The sequence below is a fragment of the Pleurodeles waltl genome, chromosome 5 (genome assembly GCF_031143425.1).
Source record: "Pleurodeles waltl isolate 20211129_DDA chromosome 5, aPleWal1.hap1.20221129, whole genome shotgun sequence".
NCBI lineage: Eukaryota > Metazoa > Chordata > Amphibia > Caudata > Salamandridae > Pleurodeles > Pleurodeles waltl.
In genome coordinates this window covers 570,760,409-570,782,586 of record NC_090444.1, presented here as the reverse complement: position 1 = coordinate 570,782,586, position 22,178 = coordinate 570,760,409, and the positions used below count along the sequence as shown (strand labels likewise).

General features: G+C 44.6%; 1 protein-coding gene across 1 annotated transcript in view; it reads right to left on the bottom strand.

Annotated features, from left to right (window-relative positions):
* The window catches only part of REL (REL proto-oncogene, NF-kB subunit), a 266,069-nt gene extending 244,344 nt beyond the window's left edge, over window positions 1-21,725 (bottom strand). Inside the window, exon 1 of the mRNA XM_069234380.1 lies at window positions 21,447-21,725. Within this exon, the coding sequence (XP_069090481.1) occupies window positions 21,447-21,459 (13 nt within the window). The 5' untranslated portion in view covers window positions 21,460-21,725. The remainder of the gene's footprint in view (window positions 1-21,446) is intronic.
* Window positions 21,726-22,178: the final 453 nt, after the last annotated feature.

Genomic DNA, 22,178 nt, shown 5'->3' with positions numbered 1-22,178 from the left:
ACTTGCAGTTTCAATCCCTACTGTAGCAATTTCCTTATTTTGCCACCTTTCTGCAGATCTGCATACTGGGGCTTTAGGAAGCAGTAAGCAATAGTTCCAGGGCTGGAATGCCTTTGAGTCTGCAAACCTACTAACCTGCATGTTTTAAAGATTTTCACCAGCTTCTCTCTAATATTTTCCCATAATAAGAAAGGTTGGACATTTACTCCTGACAATGGCAGAATTAGAACTTCTTCCAGGGTTGGGAAGAAAGTGGCTGGAGGGAAAATGAACTTGCAAATGCTCAATAGATTTTCACATGAGCAAATCTACACATGCGTATTTACCCATGCTAAAATACAGTTCACAAATATTTTATAGGGGTACGACATATACCATGGGTGCACTTTTGTGACTTTCTTTAAGAATCTGGGGCCACATGTAGGTAGGTTCAGATTTGCGACCCGCAAATTGTGAGTCAGAGCGAGTCGCAATTTGCGAGTCGCAAATCCGAATGTAGGATGGTGTCCCTGACACCATCCTACATTCGCAAGGGCTTCGCAAATGCCCACCTCATGAATAATCATAAGGTGGGTCGCAATTTGCGACCCCCTTGCGAATGGCGGCCTTCACAGGGATGGTGGCCTGCTGGAGACATCAGACCACCATGTCTGTGACTGCTTTTCAATAAAGCAGTTTTTTTTTTTGTAATGCAGCCCGTTTTCCTTAAAGGAAAACGAGATGCATTACAAAAACGAAAAATGAAACGTTTTCGTTTCATTTTTTCAGAGCAGGCAGTGGTCCTTAGGACCACTGCCTGCTCTGAAAAAAATGTTTACAGTGACATTCACAATGGGGAAGGGGTCCCATGGGGACCTCTTCCCTTTTGCGAAAGTGTTAGCACCCATTTGAAATTGCGATTGGTTTGCGCCCGCGTTCACAGAAAAATCCTACATTGCACTGCAAGTCGCAATTAGGAAGGGAACACCCCTTCCTAATTGCGAGTCGCAAACCCGTTTTGCGATTCGGTAACCAGGTTACCGAATCGCAAAACTGGGTTTAAGCATCGCAATGTGCTTTTTGCACGTCGCACACAGCGAAAGTCGCTGTTTGTGACATGCAAAAAGCTACCTACATGTGGGTCTTGGTCCCTAATTAGGTCTGGTGTTAACAAAGACATTTTGTTTTTATTAAACTTCTATTTCTCTCTCTTTTGGCTGGCTTTACTGTGAGTGATTGCATTCTGCTTTTCCACAAGGAGCATATTGGCACACAAAGTAGTTTTGTTCAGTGTCAGGAACTACAGTGGCAATCAGTGACGTAACGAAACTGGAGGGTGCCCCTTTGCAAAGAACATGGAGGAGCCCCCTATCCAGACTCACTCAGGGCAGGTGCTGTGCTGAAGGGGCCCCCTGGAGGGCGGCTGCGGGGCCTTTGTTATGCCACTGGTGGCAACGTGTGCTTTTAGAGTTCAAAAACGTTTTGGTTTTTTTGTTGCCAGTGTTTGTTACAATGTTGAGGGCCTGGTAGCTCCCACAACAATAAAGTGTTACAAAAGCCATGTCAAAACAAGACACGCATTGATGAAACTAAAAGACTTATAAAAATATGTCAGATCAGTTGGCTTTGTCAGTGTTTGTTTATTTTCATGCTTCCCATAATCGTGTTGAAAATGGTTACACTGATTTTCCATTAGAAATATTTTTGGGAAAAACTAGCATGCATCAAAACATTTTACTAAATGACACTTCATTTGCATCTAATCAGAGAGCATTCTGGGAGCATTATACTTAGCCTCATAGCCTAAACTTTTCAAACATGTGTATACACGTTTGGTTTTTTTTGTACTCGAACCAACGTCAGTAGTGAAGTGTGACCTTAAAACATTTATTTACAGCACTCACCCTAATAATGAAGGCTTTCAAATAATGAACCATAAATACAAGTTCGAACAGCATTATCTATTGGAAACACATTACCTCAACTGCAGAGAGTTCCACTTTCTGTAAACAGGCAACCAAAGGGTTTGTGCTGCAGAGGGTTGGGCCTACTTGTCCCAAGGACAAAGTAAACATAAAAACTTGTTGGCCTTGACCCCAAACCAGATGTCCTGGGCATCAGGCAATAGGAATTCCACATCCCTGCTGTATACCTGGTATAGAATGAAAACGCACTGCAGGGTGCAGCTCATTTATTGGCTCTGGGTACCTAGGGTTCTTGATGAACCTACAAGCCCTATATATCCCCGCAACCAGAGGAGTCCAGCAGATGTAACGGTATATTGCTTTAGAAAATCTGACAGTGCAGGAAAAAGTTACAGAGTAAAACGAAGAGAAAAATTGATGTTTTTTTTCACCTCAATTTCAATATTTTTCTTTTTCAGTTGTTATTTTCTGTAGGAAACCCTTGTAGGATCTACACAAATGACCCCTTGCTGAATTCAGAATTTTGTCTACTTTTCAGAAATGTTTAGGATTCTGGGATCCAGCATTGGTTTCATGCCCATTTCTGTCACTGACTGGAAGGAGGCTGAAAGCACAAAAAATTGTAAAAATGGGGTATGTCCCAGTAAAATGCCAAATTTGTGTTGAAAAATTGGGTTTTCTGATTCAAGTCTGCCTGTTCCTGAAAGCTGGGAAGCTGGTGAGTGTAGCACTGCAACCCCTTTGTTGATGCCATTTTCAGGGGAAAAACCACAAGCCTTCTTCTGCAGCCACTTTTTCCCATTTTTTTAAAAAAAAAACGTAATTTTCACTGTATTTTGGCTAATTTCTTGGCCTCCTTCAGGGGAACCCACAAGTCTGGGTACCTCTAGAATCCCTAGGATGTTGGGAAAAAAAGGACACAAATTTGTCTTGGTTAGCTTATGTGGACAAAAAGTTATGACGGCCTAAGCGCGAACTGCCCCAAATAGGCAAAAAAAGGCCTGGCACAGGAGGGGGAAAAGGCCTGGCAGCGAAGGGGTTAAAGGCAGAAGCTTGCTTATGTCATTATTTTTAATACATTTTATTGTTTTTCAATACAAGACAAACAGCTTATTTGCACCACCATAATCAATGACAGACAATATCCTTTGCTTACACGAGATATACTATAGGTGAGAGGAATGAATGCAGCAAGAGGAGAAAACAACAAAAAGATCACAATGAGCCCAATCCATAAATTGAGTCATTGAGTGTTTATGGTATTTTCCTTTTTATGTCTCAAGACTAAACAAAAGTGGAGCATTGACAGGGCAGGGACATTCCCCAAAATTAATTGTATCTTGCGAGGAGCAGCACTAAGCAACTCTAGGAAGCCACCCCATGCCCCCGTGGAGTCACAACATTAGGTAAAACGATCATGGAGTACCATAGATAATCAAGAACAGGAGTATATTCCTCAGATGGGTAATCTGCAAGTGAGAGTGCAAACCCATGTAAAGCCATTGTGGCATCACAAGAGAACAAGAAAATTGTTTTTCCGAGGTATGAAAACGGCAGTCAGATGTGATAGTCTCCGAAGTAGGGCGTGCAGCTGGCTGCATTTCTGGTGTCATTAAGGGAGGTGCACTGCACTTTGCAAACTGACATTTGCACATTAAAATGTCACCCATCACCCGAACTGACAATCTGCTCAACGTCACCTACCTTAAAATGAAAGTGTCTTTCTATTTCACTCTTTCTGCAGTGGCATTTTAAAAGTTATGTATCCGCGACCCGTGCAAAGAGTTGGTGGTTTGTTTGAAGGTCGCGGGCAGCCCACTGTGAATCTGTAGGCGTTTTGTGTGGGAAAGCGATATCTAATGACGACACCTTTAGGAGGTGTAGCCTCCAAAATAATCACTGTCGAATATCCATGCATAGAAGATTATCAAGAAATATTTTTTTTTCTGGTAACTGTTTCGTTCAAAATGTATTCTTTCAAAAATGTTCCCGAAACTGGCCTCTTCCTCTTTTACTTCAACTAGTTTTAGTTGCAAAAAAAATCCCCTCAAAACTGAATCTATTAGTCTGACCGCTCTGTAGTATGATTTTTACATTTTTTATCGAAAATTGAAGGAACAAGTACGGTGGACGTTGTAACTGGTGAAACTCAACATTGAGCAACTCCAAACCTACCAAACGTACACGGTCCCTAGTGGCCGCAGATGTCAGCCCTTCCCACCTTTAAACAGAAGGTGTTTGAGGACAGATATAATACCACGGTTGGTGCAGCTAAGGAAACAAACATTGCACAGTACAACCTGTTTATTAAGGATCGCTGAGGCACACTGGTAATTTCGTGTTGTTAATGTATTGGTTCTTTTCCTTTTTTCTCTTTCTCTGCCTGCACTCATTTCCATATTTCTGGTCAACTCACAGCATAATAATGAATAGTGGTAAATGTAATGATGGATGAACATCCTTCTCCGATCAGACCACACTGCTCGAGCAGGTGAATAACGAATATTATAAACCATTGCACAAGATATAGTTGTTGCTTGATTATGTAAAACCATAAAATTGCATTTACAAAAAAAAAAACTCACACAGTCACCTGGTGCTGAGCCAATAACACGTCACACGTAACGTTAGCTGGAAACCTAAGCAAAGGGTTGTGTGTGGTGGGTTGTGTATTTTGTGCATTTGATGTCCAGCGGCTGTCATCGCAACTGCACATCAGTGGCAGCCTCGGAAGCTTTCTTTGAGTTTTGGGAAGGCAGGAATGGTCAGTGCTTGGCATAACACCCCTTCATCACCCTATCCCCTCTCACACAGTGAAAGCTGTTTTGAAGTTAGCAGGTCTGCAACTCCCTCAGGACAGGCAGCTGGTGCATACACAGTATTTTAGAAACCACTGATAAACTGTGTTTTTTAAACAATTCATCCAATAGCTTTAGGGAAAGACAGCTAAAAATGCTTATCTACTTTCCTTGATGAGGTGATAGCAGAGCAGGCTTTTTACATTTAGCATGGCAGTGCCGGGAGGTGCAGTGTTTTTGGAACCGGGTGCTGCAGATTTAAAGAGGACCATGGCCTACACCTTGAACTTACACCACAAAGCAGCCTACCGGGCAACCTTAAAAGTCCAAAAGGTAGGAAGATGATGCGCCAATTTCTGACGCTAGTTCTGGCCAGAAGCAGGATCACCATTACCTGGATGGGACAAGGAGCATCGGACTTTAACCACTGGCATAGTGATATACAGGAATGGGCTTTGGCTAAGGAATCTCACATAAATCTCAATAGGAAAGATGACAACGTGGTTTAGGACCTCGCAATGTGACACATTCCTAGACCCCGAGGCCACCATGGTCACCTCAGACAGTGAAAGCATGGCTGACGAGGGGGGTGATGGGACACATGTGGATGGGGGAGAGGACCCTACGGCTTGGAACAACCTGAAGTGCCTATGAGTGGAGAGAGACTGTCTTCTGGTTGGGCCCTCAGAAATCATGTAAAGGCCGATTGATTTTTGATGTACTTTCCCGTAATATGCCCACAATGCTGTATGTCTTATATTCCAACTACTGCTGTTTGCTATAAAACTGAAAAATAAAGGTTTTAAAAAATGCTTATCTACAACAACCACTGAGTCGTCATCTGAACATTTAAAATAATTATTCCTTCTGTTGGACCTCACTTGTTCTTAGTGTTGACCAGGCAATGCAATTCACATCATGGTTGGACTGATAAGAATAACATACATTGTTGAATTGAATAACAGGTGATTTATGAACTATTCACAGCAATATTTATTTGAGTGTGTCACTGCAGTATAGATTTGGCGTCAGTAAAATGCTAAAATAGATAAGGTGGTGGTTTGAAGTACATTCACCTTTTATCATGAAAACAGTGTTCGAAAAATTAACTACCTCACACACTTCCTCTTTATAAAGCAAATAGTGTGACTCAACTGCAGCTAGCAGTGTACACTTTAAAGTAAGAAGCTGAGAACTTCCTCTGTTTACAAATCTCAACATTGGACTAGCCATGAGCAGAGCGCCTGACAACCAATGAAATATGCAAGTCAATTCAAATCCAAAGGGTCCTACAAATATAAAAAACAGCCTTATATGCTTGCACCTCATCTGTTTTCAACAGTCACAACTCACTATGAGCCCAGCGCCCTCAAAATAGTTCTGCCATCAAAATATTTCGGTCCGAAGGCTCTGAAACTCTCTCAGACAAGCTCTAGAAATTATATTACTCAATAGGCCCTTACTCCAATCATACTTGATGAACTACTTCGTTAAAATCACTATTGCTCTGAAACATTTTGGACAAAGCTGCCACGTAACAACTATAAAAACATAATCGGATCAAATAATTCTGTAAGTACATACCAATCTGGATTTCTGTCCTTTGCAGTACAATGACAGTGCTTTGTTCTTTCCCAAAAAAGTTATTCACTATGTGCATTTACATGATGTAGATGATTCCTCAACCTCTCCCTTGTCTTTGAAGCTATAACCTACACTATCCTAACCCAATATCTAAAGGACTGAATAGACTTGCAGAAAGCGCTCACCTAAATAAAGTGTTTCCTTCAAAACAGAACCTAATCAGTAGTCCTGGGCTCGCACAGATTTTGAGCACTTGTCTGAACTACAGCAGTAATACATCCTCTCAAGCCAACTTTCCAGTGCTTACACTTCACTCGTTTAGGCGCTAGTTAGCGTACTCTGCTTCTTAGTCATCAAGTATGCAAACATTTAATATTTTTTAAAGACATGAAAATGTTGGCCGTTTGTCTGAATTAGATTCGGCTATGCACACCCATGAGAGGGACTGTCTCACGCTGACAACAAAATGGAATGCTACAACCAAAGTTATTTTCCCTAACTGGCCACACTCCTCCCACTCCACTAATCCAAGAGCAGCTTAATCACGAAATACCAAATATCCAGTTTGATCCAGAGCTCCTCTTCCCAGTTCATATGAAGAAAAACCTGTTATGGTAATTTAAACATACTCAAAACTCTGTCCATTCACTACACCCAGACTAACCACTTCATAAATGTCACCTAATTCCTTGATGTCTTCTCATCAGACCACTGCAACCGTGTTTTTTGGTCCTCATGCTGTACTTTGGTACAGTTTGTTAAGTGCTATGGCATGATTTGAGCCCTCTGAGCCACTGAAAATATGTACATAGTCTCCAGAACTTTCAAAGAGAAAACCTGACTATTTCTAAGAAGCATTGTAACTCATAAGTCACACCACAACCTATTCTCACTCACCCTCTGTTGAGTCAATCCATTTGAGTAGCTGACACCGCTTCTGGAACACTTTATCTAAACATATTCAATTCTGCCTTACTTTGTGCTTTGATTCAACAGTGCAATGCAACATATGATTACCATCTTAGGAGCCAATATCATACATATTTTTTTGTTATTTTGTTAGCATGAACCATGCAATGAGAGCCAGACCACATTCTGACACTTCAAAAACACAGGAAGAAGTTTCTAAGCAGCAAGGGCCATATGTACTAAACCTTTTTCCCATAGACACAGAAGGTGTAAAATCCTTTGGTACATCTGGCCCCAAGTGTTGACTAGACTCTTGAAACACATTCACTGTACATTGAGGTCTGGCTGTTTGCTAACGCTCTGACCTCATGTCACAGCATCTAAAGTCTTGCTCTAAATGATGTACCATTCAAATGAACGAGAGTATTTACAAGTAGAATTTTACAATAAAAACTTTTCTTTGAAAAGGAGGGTCTCACGTGTCATTGATGCCAGGAACATACTTCTCTTTGGAACAGAGGCAAAATGAAACACAGAATTCAAGCACCGCCATTAAGTCACTCCATGTGATGCATAACACACTCAATCAGACCTTAAAAACATTTTTTAATTGTTCTATACAAACCTGATGACCACTGGTCAATCACTGGTACATTTCACTCAACAGGCAATCACTAAGTACATGGCAATGTTCCTTTGCCATATTCAGCCCTGGAACAAATGCAGAATCTTCTGGTGGGCCCTCATGGTGGGAAACTCATAGCCCCATCTGCCCCTCCCCCCATCCTCAAGCATACACCAGTCCTCTTCCCTTTTCAGGTTTTCAGTCTTGGCATCCAGGAGAAGCCCTTTCATAAGCTAAATCTCGACCTCCCAATATTAGTGTTTCAGGCACTGCTCTGAGTTGTGGATACAGAAATACTATTAGCAGTGATGGCTTATCAATGTAGACAGACTCCGAGCCATTATAGATAGTGGATTGACCTAAAGATGAATATAAGAAAATGGTCAATGAGACAGCTAAAGTCCATTAATTGGGAACTAGGGAAAGGATCTACGAGATTAGCAATAAAGCAGGGAAAATGTGAAGAAACTACCAGGTGGGAAGGAGAGATGACAAACTAAACAAACCGCCGACTAACTACTGATGAAAGGTAGGTAAATGAGTTTGGGAAGCACTATGATGCCTTGCACAGTTGCAGTACCTAGGTTATTGACAGAGAATTGGAGATATTCATGCAAGCACCAAACATACCGATAGTACTATACACAGACAGAAGAATACTAGAGGATTAAAAAGTTGAAGAAAATAGCAACAGCCACAAGCTAGAAGTAAACAGAGAAAGCCTATGATGTGACTATTGAGTTCATCTTTAGGATCATTCAACTAAAAGTGCTACAGAGAATCTATAACCACAGGTCGAAGTTGTACTCAGTGGGGTTGGTATACTATCCAACCCGTCAGAGATGTAGAGAAGAGTCTAATACCTTTGTCCATACAATATGGAAATGTAAAGAACATTGACCCTCATTATAACACTGGCGGTAATAACTGTCCACCGCCGCGACGGCTGCCAAAATACTGTTGCCGCGGCTACATACCGTCCGCCATATTATGACTGTAGAGGGCTGGCGGAATTCCGGCTACGGTCATGGCGGCGGAGGCTGGTAAGGTGGCGCTGCTGCCAGCAGCAGCTCCACGCCAGTAGACCGCAGCAGACCGTATCATGACACATGATACGGTCTGGCGGTGTTCTGCTGGCAGACTCTGCTGCTGGCAGCAGTGCCGCGTACCTTCTCCTGCCAGAGGACCCCCTGCAAGTAGGTAAGTCGGTGCTCCGACAGAGAGGGGGGGTGTTGTGTGTGTGTGTGTGTATGTGATTGTGTGCGTGCATGCAGGTGTGTGGCATGTAGAATGCGTGTGTGCATGAATGGGTGTGAGTGTGCGTGCATGTTGTGTGGTGTGAATGCGTGTGGGCTAGAATGTATGTCAGTGTGTGTTGATGTGTGTGTGAATGAATGTATGCATTTGTGGGTGGATGTAGGTATGACTGTGTGTATGCGTGTGTATGTTGGTGCGTGAATGTGCGTGTATGTCGGGGTTTGGGAGGGAGAGGGGGAGGGTGGAGGAGGACTCTGAGGGGGGCAGGGGAGACCCCTACCAATGTCAGGGAAGGAATTCCCTGGCACTGATAGTGCCTACCGCCATGGTTTTCATGGCGGTAAGTTTGCCACGAAAACCATGGCGGTAGGTGGGGTCATTATGCCGTGGGTGGGACAGTGACGCCCGCCTGGCTGGAGACTGAAGTCTCCAGCGTGGCTGCTGTTACCACCCTGGCGGACGGAGTGGTACATTGGCGGTTTGGCTTGAGCCAAACCGCCAATGTCATATTTTGAGGAAAGGTACCGCCAGCCTGTTGGCAGTACCTTTCTCCAAAATACCACTGTCCGCCAGGGTCACTATGACCCCCATTGTGTCTTTTCATCAATAATTCATAGCGAAATGTAAGATGTACTGGATTTGGAGGCCCATACCTACTTTAGAAAATGTTATAGTATGGACTGTCTGAATTTATCACACAAGACATAAGGACAGTTTGTGAAGAGTGTCAAAATTATTTAACCACACACATTCACATATCATGTTTGCCCCATGTACTGTGTGATTCTCCTATTTTATGTTCATGTACAACTGGAAAGCAATTCAAACAAACACAAATAGGATGGAGAGTATTCTAAATTAGGACAAACACATTTTTGTAAATATTACACAGTGAGTGCCACACAGCTTTTTGTTGGAGGCAAAAGTTAGACAGAAGAAAACACAAGCAAAGCCAATAAGTGTGATGTTGGCTGGTAGCCTTTTAGTTTTGTCAAGATTTTTGTATAACTCAGTTGCTGGGTGAGTAGCCAGTCCCTTGCTAAAAAAAAAAAACAATGGCTAAAGGCAGTACTTTGTGGGCAGATGTGCTCTTTGTGAAAAAGCAGAATGCAGTCACTTACAGTAAAGTCTAAAGTCAGCTAATAGATGAAGTGGGTTTAATCACAGCCCCATGCTGCAATACGCAGAAGAAAAATGTGAAGACAAAACAACAGATTAAAGGATAAAGAGCTGGCAAAAAAACACTATAAACACACATATATATATATATATATATATCAGCACACAATTGCTGGAATCCCGAGGCTCAAAAACGGTGGCGGTCCGAGCACTGACCCAGCAATCCACTTATATACAACACCAACTCCTCCACAATGAAAAGGACGTGGTCGGACACTAGTCATCAGTGCATATGTTTAATATGTTCAAGGAGTCATTGCTTCACTAAACATATGCACTGACGACTAGTGTCCGAGCGTGTCCTTTTTATTGTGGAGGAGTTGGTGTTATATATAATATATATATATATATATATGCACATCTACATATTACCTACTGGCGGTGGCCAGTAGGTAGTCATTGTTAGGACCTAGTTTCCATTGCCTGTTTGGCTAATAACTTCAGTGCCGAATGATGAATCTTCACTAAATTTTCAAAACTAGTATCCTGGTCACTTCAGCTGTTGTCTGGAAACAGACAGGGTGATCCGTCAAGCAGGGACCTAGACAAAGGGGGAGAGGCCCAAAAAGTATTTACCCTGTGCAATTTCCCATAGCTTTTATAGACAGGACTACAGCCCGAACCGCTGAACGGAATGACACCACATTTGGCAGAAAGCTAGCAGGGTTTCAAGAAACACATTAAAAACAAATGCAGAAGGGGGCAAGGCAGGAATACCCTGACGCCCTTGACCTGGTAGTGTGGTCCCACAGGCAAACACCGCCAGGGCCAAAAAACATTTTTTTTCATTTTTGCCACCAATTTGCAGAGGATACGCCAATCCATGCAAACATTTTAAAAAGTGCAGTCTCCCACGCTTGTGTTTTTTATTTGACCCCCCCATGTGTGCAGGTCCCTTTTATAATATTATGGGGGGGGGGGCATATGCATGCCCACCCTCCCCAGGCCAATATCGACAATGAAGACCGTCAACCCCTTGGGGCCTGACTGAATAAATTCAGGGGGTGGGGGGGCAACAGCCCCCGGGGCCCAGATGTGCAAGTTTAAAAGGAAGGGGAGCACTTAGCCCCCTCCCAGGCCATTTTCAGCTTAGGGGATCACCACCTCTCCAGGGCCAGGCCAAGTTAAAGAATGGGAAAGGGGGGCTGCGAGGGCCCCATTCCTGGGCCGCAATCAGCCTCAGAGACCCCCCCTTTCTAGAACAATTAATGGCTCTAGGGACCCAATCCCTCAGGGCCGGTACCCTATGTCCCGAGGTGCGTACCCCAGGACATAGGGAGCAATTTAAAGCTCCTGCCAAGCGGGAGCAGACAGTAAATCCGCTCCTGGTAGGCAGGAGCAGAAAAAATGCTCCGGCCAGCTGGGAGGAGACTTTTCATTTGTTTTCCTGCCCGCTGTGAAGCGTGCAGGGAAGCAGATGAAAAAATGGCTCCCTCAAGTAGGCCACGGGAGCTGCGGGGGCACTGATGCTCCCCCACGGCCTTCCAGTGAGGAAATAGGTGCCCTGGATGGGGCAAAAACACCCAATTTTTGAGGAGAGGCACTGAGTAAAGGGGTCCCCGGGGCCAATACTAGCTCAGGGTGGAGGCTGCATGCCCCCCTCTCCCTTTAAATGGTGGCGATGCCCTGGGGGATTGAGTCTCTGGGGTCAATATTCGCTCAAGGAGGGGGGCTGTGTGCCCTCCTGCCCCCTTTAAATGCTGGGAAGGCCCTGAGCCCCGGGCCAATATCAGCCCGGGGAGGGGGGCTGGCTGCCCCCCTTCAGATGCTGGGCAGGCTCTTGGGGATGGGGTCCCTGGGGCCAATACTGGCCTGGGGAGGAAGCAGCATGCCTCCTGCCTTTTGATGCTGGCTAGGCCCCAGGTGCTGGGGTCACCAGGGCCAATATTGCCTTAGGGAGGGGTGCCTCATACCTCCCCCCTCTTTAAAAAGATGGTAGGACAAGGAGGATGGCATCCCCGGGGACAAAACTGGCCCAGGGGGGGCGAGCTGTGTACCTCCCACCCGTGTTGACTGCCTTTGTGGATCAGTTCTGTTTAGAGTCCATCACTCTGCCATATGGGGTTCATTAGGGTTCTTCATTGAGTATGAATTATTGTTCAACTTCTATGTTTTCCCACTGGCAAAACATAAAAGGTCCTTTGGGTTTCAGGCTTTGTCGCCAATGTCACACAAATAATTGTGCCCATCTCTAAGGACATGGGGGAAATTGACACAAACTTTAATAACTGCATGCGGGCAGTGTCCAGGTGGATGGGAAAAAAACTATCTTAGACTTAATTGAGACAAGATGGAGCTCTTGATCTTTGGCAGTCAACCATCCATTTGGACCCACTTGTGATGGCCAGGCATGCTGGGTGCATTACCCACTCCAACAGATTCTGCGAAGAACCTGGGAGTACTGATTGACAAGAACTTATCATTTGGCCTTCAGGTTAACTGGACGGCTTCAGCCTGTTTCTGGACAATCGGGACTCTTAGGAAAGTATTTGTTATATTTCCTTTTCGGCATATAAGCAAGTTGCATTGGCACTTATCTCATCCAGGTTAGACTACTGTAATGCGCTCTACCTGGCAGTTATAGCCTAAATTTCTGTTGGTCCAAAGTGCGGCAGCAAGACTGTTTCTTGATGTTCCCAAATCTCAATCACTTTCAGCAGGAATTTGAAAGCTCCACTGGTTCCCTGAGAACAAACTTATTACTTTGAACGTTTTATGTATTTTTCACAAGGCACTGTATAACATTGGGCATGGAGGAATTAAATACATGTTTCAATTGTGCATTTCTTCCAGACAGCTTCGATACTCAAGTCAAAACCTCTTAATTGTTTCTAAACCCCGAAAAGCAAGGTGGGGCGGTAGAGCCTTTTTTGGTGGCTGCACCCAAGCTATGGAACTCTCTTCCTCACTCCATCACCAATATGCAATTCCTCAAAGCCTTAAAAACTGGCTCTTTATTCATTATTGACTTCCGAGGGCTTATGTTCTTTGATTTCTTTCACCACTTTTCCCCCACTTCCTCAGGACTAACTGCTACCAGCATCCTTGACGACTTTGGGCATTTGTTTGGGCTTTGCAAACTTTTTCATTTAATTTGGGGGTTGGTGACAGGGACTGGCCGCAGACCAAGAACAGGGGCCAACACCCCACCGCTCACAGCCAGAGGCTGTGCACTGTGCGGGGTTGGCTGCATGCGGTGGGTTGGTCGCAGGACCTGGCCATAGGCAAGGCCCTGCGGTCACACCCCTGCTGCGCACAGCCAAAGGCCATGCGCAGTGAATGTTGGATTACCGTATGGTAATTAAATATTACTTTTACATTAAAAAAACAAAGAAATTCACTATAAAAACAAGGGTTACAAGGACGTTATAGTTAGGTTAACATTTTACATGCACATAACCATAGAAATTCAGCAGTTATTGTTACAGTTATCTCAAGTAACTATAACTCGTTTTCTAAGGTAACTATAACTCGCACCCTTGTCGTGCACTGCTAATTACTTGACATAATACAACACTCATAACGTCTTCTATTACATCATTGAAATTTCTCTGTAACATTGCTGTAAATTTTTTGATGAGAAAACGGTGCATGGCAGAGGCGTGAGTTATAGTTACTTGAGATAACTAACTGCTGAATTTCTATGGTTTTGTACATGTAAAATGTGAACCTAGCTATAACGTCCCTGTAAGCTTTGCTTTTTTTAGTGAGAAAAAAAAAAAATATATATATATATATATATATATATATATATATACGCATTTACATACAAGGTAATGTAAAAGTTTAATACAGAAGACCGAAATGAATATCCCTATGGTATGTGAAAGGAGTAGAGATCTTGGGAGTGTCACAATCACTCTGTTCTCCTTTTTACAGCAGTCTTTTGTGAAGTGTTGTTTAGAAACTTACACTCTTCCTCTTCATATGTTTCTGAAACAGACTATTAACATCTCAGACCTCACATCTTTTCTTTTCAGCGCCCTCTTTTCATTCTCTCCTACATGTACTTACTTGCATCTCCTTCACGTCACTAAATCATACACACACAAGGAACATTTTGGCATAGAACAACAATTACAATTGGCACACCTGACCACAGCTCTGTGCTCTTCAGAGAACAAGGATTAGATAAGCATATATTCTGAAGCCCTTTATGACCCACTGACCTTGGCACTGTGAGAAATTTGCACTGCTTTCGGTCTGACCTACACAACTCTCATTCGAGGCCTCTTATAAACATCCACCTACAATTTGAACTCACACAGATTGAGAGGTGACTTTTTTCAGAGAAGGCACTATAGAAGAGTAATAGGTTGCAGAAAAAAAGCTGCAGAAAAGCACTATCCTGGAAAACGCAAATACGCTTAGGGAATGCAAGAGTAAGTAAAATGTGAAATGTCAGGAGGAACAACTTTGCTGATCCCAGACAGAGAGGGCAGGGTCTGGTTTTGCTAACTGTGGCTATTGCCGGTGGTGGGACAAAGTGGGGTGAGGGAACAAGACAGTTACAGATGGGGCACCAGCCCTACTTGGCAGCCTTAAAGAGGTCACTAACTGCTGCATCGTTACGTTTTGATGCAAAGGCCAACTTAGATAAGGGGAAACCCCACAAGAGCCAATAGGAGTCCAACAGGCCCTTTTTGTTTTCAGCTGCAGCACACAACCTCTGCCCCGTCAAATCCTGTATTCGCGGTAAGCAACATGGGTGCAGACAAAACCCTACTCTCTCTGTAGTGTTTCTTGAAGCTTTTTTTCTAGTGATCATGTGAGGTAACCGGCAAACCAGACCTAACCAGAGTAAAACAGCGTAGCCCTCTTAGTGGAGATTGTGTGAGGTGCCGAACAATCATCTGCTCGCTTTCTACAGCTGAGCAGAGTGAGAAGGGTGAATAATGCAGTAGAACAGGAAAAGGCACTGCCTGCGTTGCGTGCGTGCGGTGCCACTAATACTGTGTCGTCATGCTGACAAAGGAAGTGTGACACGAGCTCTTCCTGCAGTCAGAGGACTGGGTCAGGTGCACAAGGGGCGATTCTACAGCCGCTATGAACTTGAATAGTTTGAAGATATGATGCACGTGTACTTTCAACTTGTGGGCACGACTTGGAGAGTAGAGGGTATTTACTTGGGCATCCGAAAAGCATAAATAGCACCCCTCCCATTTCACGTGGAATGGACTAATATAGGCCAGTAAAAACATCAGTGTAACGCCTCTTCGTAGAAGCACTGCACACATCAAATTCCACACTTAACAGTGATATAAACAATGGAACGTTTTCAAATTGTCATATTTTTTGTTTTTATGGAAATGTCTGCAATATGAAATCATACAAAAAGGGTCTCCTGTATACTCTGGGGGACTCGTGATATTTATAAGTCTGCTGTACACATAATACATGCAGACAAACTGTGCATGACAGGCAGAGAACAAGTGACGGTTTGTGCAATTTGTCCCAAAATAAAAACTAATAGCAAGTATTTATTTTAAAAGTACCAACGGCAATACCCCTTCACCCCCATCCAATCCTTCTGAAGCACAAAGTGGTTGCATCTGTCTTACTCAAGTCATTATCTGCATACTGTATCTGTCTGGATCCACGCACCTTAAGCTGAAAACATCCTCCTGCAGTTACAACTTGGCCAAAAATGAACATTTACCCCACCGTGTGAGCATCCTAGTGGCTATGCAACATTATAGGTGCTTTCGTACAGCGGTATGAACAATCAATGACGCTTCACGGCACTTGTGGGAACGACTGTTTTCTAATTGTGTGAAATTAACCATCCAAAGGCCAGCACAACAGTTCTGCATGCATGATACGGTCTGAATCACCATGCACTTTTTCCATCTGTTCAAAGTTGATACAATGAGCGCCAATGGATTTCTCCTTTGTGAAGTGCCAATGAACAAGTTAGTTCACCCTGCTATCCATGAAAACATTCAATTTTGTCAGCCCCTAGAAACTTTATTGTAAGGATTTGATACACGTCAAAGGTGCCGGACTGAAACTGCAATAGGACCTGAAAAATGTATTGCAAAATCGGGCACAGGGTACCAGTAATGTAACTGTTTTTTGATGCCAGCCGTCCCACTCCTCGAGTAGGCTCTCAGTTTCCTCTAGGCTCTCTCAATACGTGTCTATCTAATGTATTTCACTATGGAACCAGTGCGTCATTTATTGCATTGTACTGTAATTGCATTTATAAAGTGCTTCATAGTATATTACCACCCAAAACGGCAGATTCACAAAAATATGGGACTATGTGCACAATTTAGGTAAAATGTAAGTTACATGCTTACATCACTTGCACACATATATATGTATTGGAAATGGCCCTTTCTGCAGGGTTATACCCAAACGTTTTGCCTTTCTCCTCCTTTTTTTTCTGACCCTCTTTTTGTTGGCTTTAGGACTCTGGGCACTATACCACTGCTGATCAATGCTAAAGTGCATGTTCTCTCTCCCACAAAACTTTGTATAACTGCCTTATGCCTGTTTGGCGTATTTAATTTACCTGTAGATCCTTGTAAAGTGGTAAACAATATACGCAGGACCTGTAAATTAAATGCTACTAGTGTGCCTGCAGTGCAGATTGCGCCACCCACAGGAGAAGCCTTTCAATCTTGTCTCAGGCCTGTCACTTCAGTGCCTGCGTGCGCAGTTTACTGCAACATTGACTTGGCAAACGACTTGTCAAGGCCTGAACTCTCTTTTTACTACACCCAAGTCACCCCTAAGGTAGGCAGGTCCTTTATAGCCCTATGGGCAGGGTGATGTGTAAGTAAAAGGTAGGACACATATTTTTATGTGTTACATGTCCTAGTAGTGACAAACAACCTATTTAGTTTATCACTAGTGTGAGTGCTGCTCCTCTCATAGGTTTGCGTTGGGAATTCCCTTATATATGTCTAAGTGGTAATTTCTGATCTATAAAGAGGAGCTTGAGCATGTTTAATATGTTTGGAATGGTAATGAAAAACCTTGCTTAGTGGTGTAGGTGTTTTTTTTATTTCTATTGTAGAAATGACACTTTTAGAAAGTGGGCATTTCTCTGTGCTTATGACTCTTGTGTTTTGCAGCCTGACTACAATCCACATCTAGGATAGAGTGACAGCTGGACTTTGTGTATACTTTCCATCACAGCCATCACAGGGTGGAGGTGTAACAGTATTACATCTGCATAATGAATAGTCTTCCTGGGCTGGGAGATTGAGAGGCGAGGTGCTCTTACATTTGTATAGGCTGTTTCCTGCCCTCACACAAAGGGCTTGTCTACTCCCTACTGAAGTCTGGAGCCAGGGCTGGGATTGAAAGGGGGTGTTGTGCACTTCTGAAGGTTCTTTAATTGCCCTATTAGATGAAAGACTTCTTGAGTATAAGTAGAGGACCCTAATATGCAAGTCTGCTGATGTTTTCCTGTTTCTGGGCCCCCATGGGCCCCCATCCCAATGCTCTCCCATGGGCCAGCCAGGATTCCTGAGGCTCAATAGGGGCTGCACCTGGTACTTCGACTTTAAGCGCCTGGGGAGTGCTATACTTTGCTTGGAAACCTCATAGGAGATAGTGCTGGGGAGGCGCAGTGACCAGGAAGAGTTGTCGTGGGAGGCACTCTCCCAACTGTGCCATTCCTCCCTTCTGGTGGGTCGTGTGGAGCCAATTACCAGCCAGAGCGGACGAGGCACGCCCAAGGTAGTGCCCCCCGGGGGAACACAAGGAGGCACCTACCTTGGTATATTCGCCATGACCCGGGCCGAAATAAGAAGAGGAGCAGCCGGCCTTCAGTGGGTCCAAATAGACTGCAGCCAGGGACTGATGACTAGGAGGAGGCCGGGCTCCCACCATAGGAGTCGGCCGGGCCTGGCTGGAGTGCTGGGCTCCTCGTCCCCAAGCCTTGGAGGGCTCCGGACGCTCTACAGAGGTGAGTGGCTTGCGAGGACACCATAGAAGTGAGTGGCCATCCTGCATGTATGCGGGCAACTGCTTAGTGCTTTCCCGCATGCAAGGGACCCAGTGAGGTCTCCATGCTGCAGTGGGAGCGTTATGTGCCCCCCTTCTTTTCATTTGCTTTGGGGGTATGCCGTATTAGGGGCCACTTGTTGGGCAAAGAGCGAAACAAGACGGAAACCTCAACGGAGACCCCGTTCTCACTAAGGGAAATTACCCCCGTGTAGTAGGATCTCATGCACCCGATGTGTGGATTCCTGTGATTCAGCCTATCCACATGATATCTTTTACCCTCAGTGTATTTACCACATTTTCAGGCCTGATGTAATATGATGTCATTTTTTGGCCTCATCAGGGTAATCTTCACACTTTCAGGACTGCAGGACTCAGGGAGAGTGTGTTCATGATAGATGCTCATAATATGTGTAACAGAAATCTTTCTCCAGTTGCATTACTGTGACGTTGTGACAAGATGCAGCCCGATTCACTGATGAAGTTCCATTTGATACGTACCATGTTGGGAGTATTTCTTGGTGGTTTCACTTGGTTTTGAAAATTGCCTATTTGGCAAACGTATTATTGAATTATGTCGTACTGGTCTGTGATTTTCATGAAATACAGTTTCTTTTTATATAGCTTGTTGTGAAGTCTCGTTTGTAGTGTATTTATTGCATCACTGGGTTGTATGTGTTGTGCAAACATTTTACACATTGATAAGCCTGACTGCTCTGGCTAAAGCTACAAAGGGGGTGATCAGGGGTTATCTTAGGTGGGTAGCTCCCTTGCCCTGACCAGTGTGGTGGTTACAGCCTGGATGAGGTGAATACCTTAGCCAACCCAAAAAAACATTTCTAATATGCATATATGGAGAGGCAGAGAGAATATATAACAGTTATCCATATAATACGGGCCATATAACTAATTAAACAAAACCAAAACGACAAAAATCCAATCAGTAGACCAGGGTTATTCGCTTTTCAAGACTTTCAAAACAATGCTTTAAAATGGGGCTCCATTTAGAGCCATGATGGTAATTTATACATTCAACATAACGTCTCAGCCTCGGGATCCCGGGGGGTTTCTAAACGGCTGCGAGGAGACCAGAATGCGGCACAGTGATTTCCCCCTTATCTGCCCTCAATGATGGGGGAGGAAAACGCACAAAGTAGCTGTTCCTGGATGTTGCCGGGAGTCGCTCATGAGGCCCACGTGCTAAGGACGGTCCAGCTCACAGGTGCAGGAGGGGCTGGGGTACAGCCATAGCATGGTGAGTCATGCAGTGATTCGGCCCTGAGGAGACTGGTGAGTGCGCATCTAGCATGTTGCAGTTGGTAGGCAACTGGTTGGCAACTGGAAGGAGCACTGTAGGAAGCAAGCTCTATATATACTATACCAGTGTGTACAGAGTCCAGTGGCTCCCCAGAGGCTTTACAGAGGCCAAACTAGATAATTCTAATGCTCTTGTTTGTGGTAGTGTGGGTGAACAGTTAGGCTTACAAGAGGGTAGTCCTAAGCTCTTGTTCCACAGTCAAGTAATGAGGCACTCTCAATGACTAACACCAGTCCAATGTTCATGTGTTGAAAAACATAATTTCTTAGTTTAATTCTAGAACCAAAAGGATCTTTATGGCAGGTAAGTACAATTTCTAGAATGTATCACTTTCAAGTATCAATTGCAGTTTGGTTATAAATCAACAGAATTCATATGTTTACGAAAGCAATCCAATTTAGACAATAACAACCATGCCCAAATCATATTCTGCTACCATTGCTGTCTATGGTCAGGGTGAGCCTACACCAAGAGGAGATAGTAGACTGGTGTGCAGAAAACAGAGCTACTGAGGTTGTAGCAGTGGCCAAATTGCATTTTTAAATCGGATTTCAGAGATTTGCTAGAACACAGTGATACTAACCCCGTGCTGAGTAATACTGCACTATACGGAATGGGGACTGCACGGCCTGCTATATATGTTTTGGACTTCCCAAACACTTCACAACAAAAATAATCCATACAAATTAGCTCCTTGGGAGACAGCAAGTTGGGAACTGCTTTCATACCTAGATGCCGTGATCCAAGCATAAAAGTTCCCATTGCCGCATTCTAGTTTCGCCTCACAGCAGTATGGTGTTGCTTTTGACATTTGCGCCAGGGCTGGTTTTGTTTACCAGTGTTTAGCGGCCAAGAACGTGTGGAATAGGAAAGTCAAAAACAGCCACTGCTTGCAGGAAAGTGTCATTCACGTGGTTACGCGCAGGTTAAGACGTCTTTGAAAAAGTGCAACCGTTTGTGCAGTGCGGCGCAGGCACAACGAGAAGTGCAATCTATAATGCCAGGAAACTGTACCACAGTACCAGCCTCCCCTTTCCCCTCAGTGAGCAAGCCGCAGCCCCTCCTCCATAGGCAGCTGATATAACTTCCTCAATTTTACAAATCTTTGAACGTGGGTCACATAGTAAGGCAAGAAAAAAGCGTCTCTATCTTCACGCCTCATTTACAATGGTATTAAACTATACACCTGCAGTACGACATTACTATGGCCAGTAACTTCTGAGCACCACTTTGTTTTTCTTAAGATAAAAGATTGCTACTTACAAATATTAAATGCATTTTTTTTTTGGGGGGGGGGGGGTATACTGTGACCCAGTGTGTAATCTTTTGTAAATGTAAGTAGGGGGACCTTGCCTCTTGCACTTATCCTTGACACTCGAGTCTCCCCTAGCTTTGAAAAGAGGCTGTTTTGGGTGGCCACATTCTACATACAAAATCACTTGTGTGCGACAGGCGACGGTGAGTGTGAGGCTCTTGTATCTTCGCTACGCTCTCCAGTTATGGAATTTGCGCAAAGACTGTACAGCAACCCGGAAGAAAGATCAAAAAGGATAAATGTCGCAGCATAAAAAACGTACATGCGCTGCTGTACATAAGTTGAGAGAGGAAATGAAATTTAAAAAATGGGGGATTCAAAGTAATAACAAAAAGTAAATTTGCTGCCACCAGTCCACAAATGCCCAAGAACATAAAGGTGAATGTTGCCAATTTCCGATTACAAAAGGGGATGGGTTGACGGCCCCCCTCCCCCATGCAACGTGTTGCCAACTTTGAAACGTTCAGGTACTGTGAACACAGGGGTTGCGTTTTTTGAGGATGGGATGAGGACACGAGGGCGAAGTAACCGAGGCGGTAGCGCTCACTAGCAGTGTATGAAGCCCAAACTCGCTTTACAAGGCAGCGGGTGCACTCACCTGCCATGGTCATTGCCCGCCTGCAGACCCTTAGGCGCTGCTGTCGGCGATGCCTCGCCTCACAGTGTCGGTGTCACTTTCCTTCAGAGGCGCTGCTAGCCTCCGGCTGCAGTGCGCGCTATCCGCTCCAGTGCCTTACTCCCCTGGCGGGCGGCGCACTGCACTCATATGTAGTCGGCAGCCCCCGTATCCCTCACCGCCCACGGAGTCTCCTTTGCTAGCCTTTGGGTCTCTCTGTCCCGAACACACACTCTCACCCGGCTTCAGCTTGCTCTCGTCACCGGGGGATTTCCCGGGGTACCAGGAGGCTGTGCGGCGTCGGGACTGTGGGCGGCCCAGGTCGGCCCTAAGGCTGAAGTGACGCTGTCAGTAGGTGCGGCCCAACGCTGCCTGCACTCCGGCGGCCGCTGCTGCTGATGCAGTGCGGGGGCCGCGGCGTCAGAGGCCGGGGTGCGTATCTACCCCGACCGTGGGCAATACCAGTCCTGCTCGGGAAGCGACACTCTCATGGGATATTCTGGTGCACGTATGCACAAGCTGTGGTGTTCATCATTACGCTCTCACATAAGTTTCAGAGGAGCCCAAGAGTTAACTAGTGGGACTTGAGAAGTTAAAAGTCCAACAAGGCCCGGTTCCAAGAAGTTATATCTGGACGTGCTAAGAGTGCGTTTGGGTGGACCAATATGTAGCCAGTTTTCGACAATACTTGAGGTAGCCTACAACCCGGGCTCT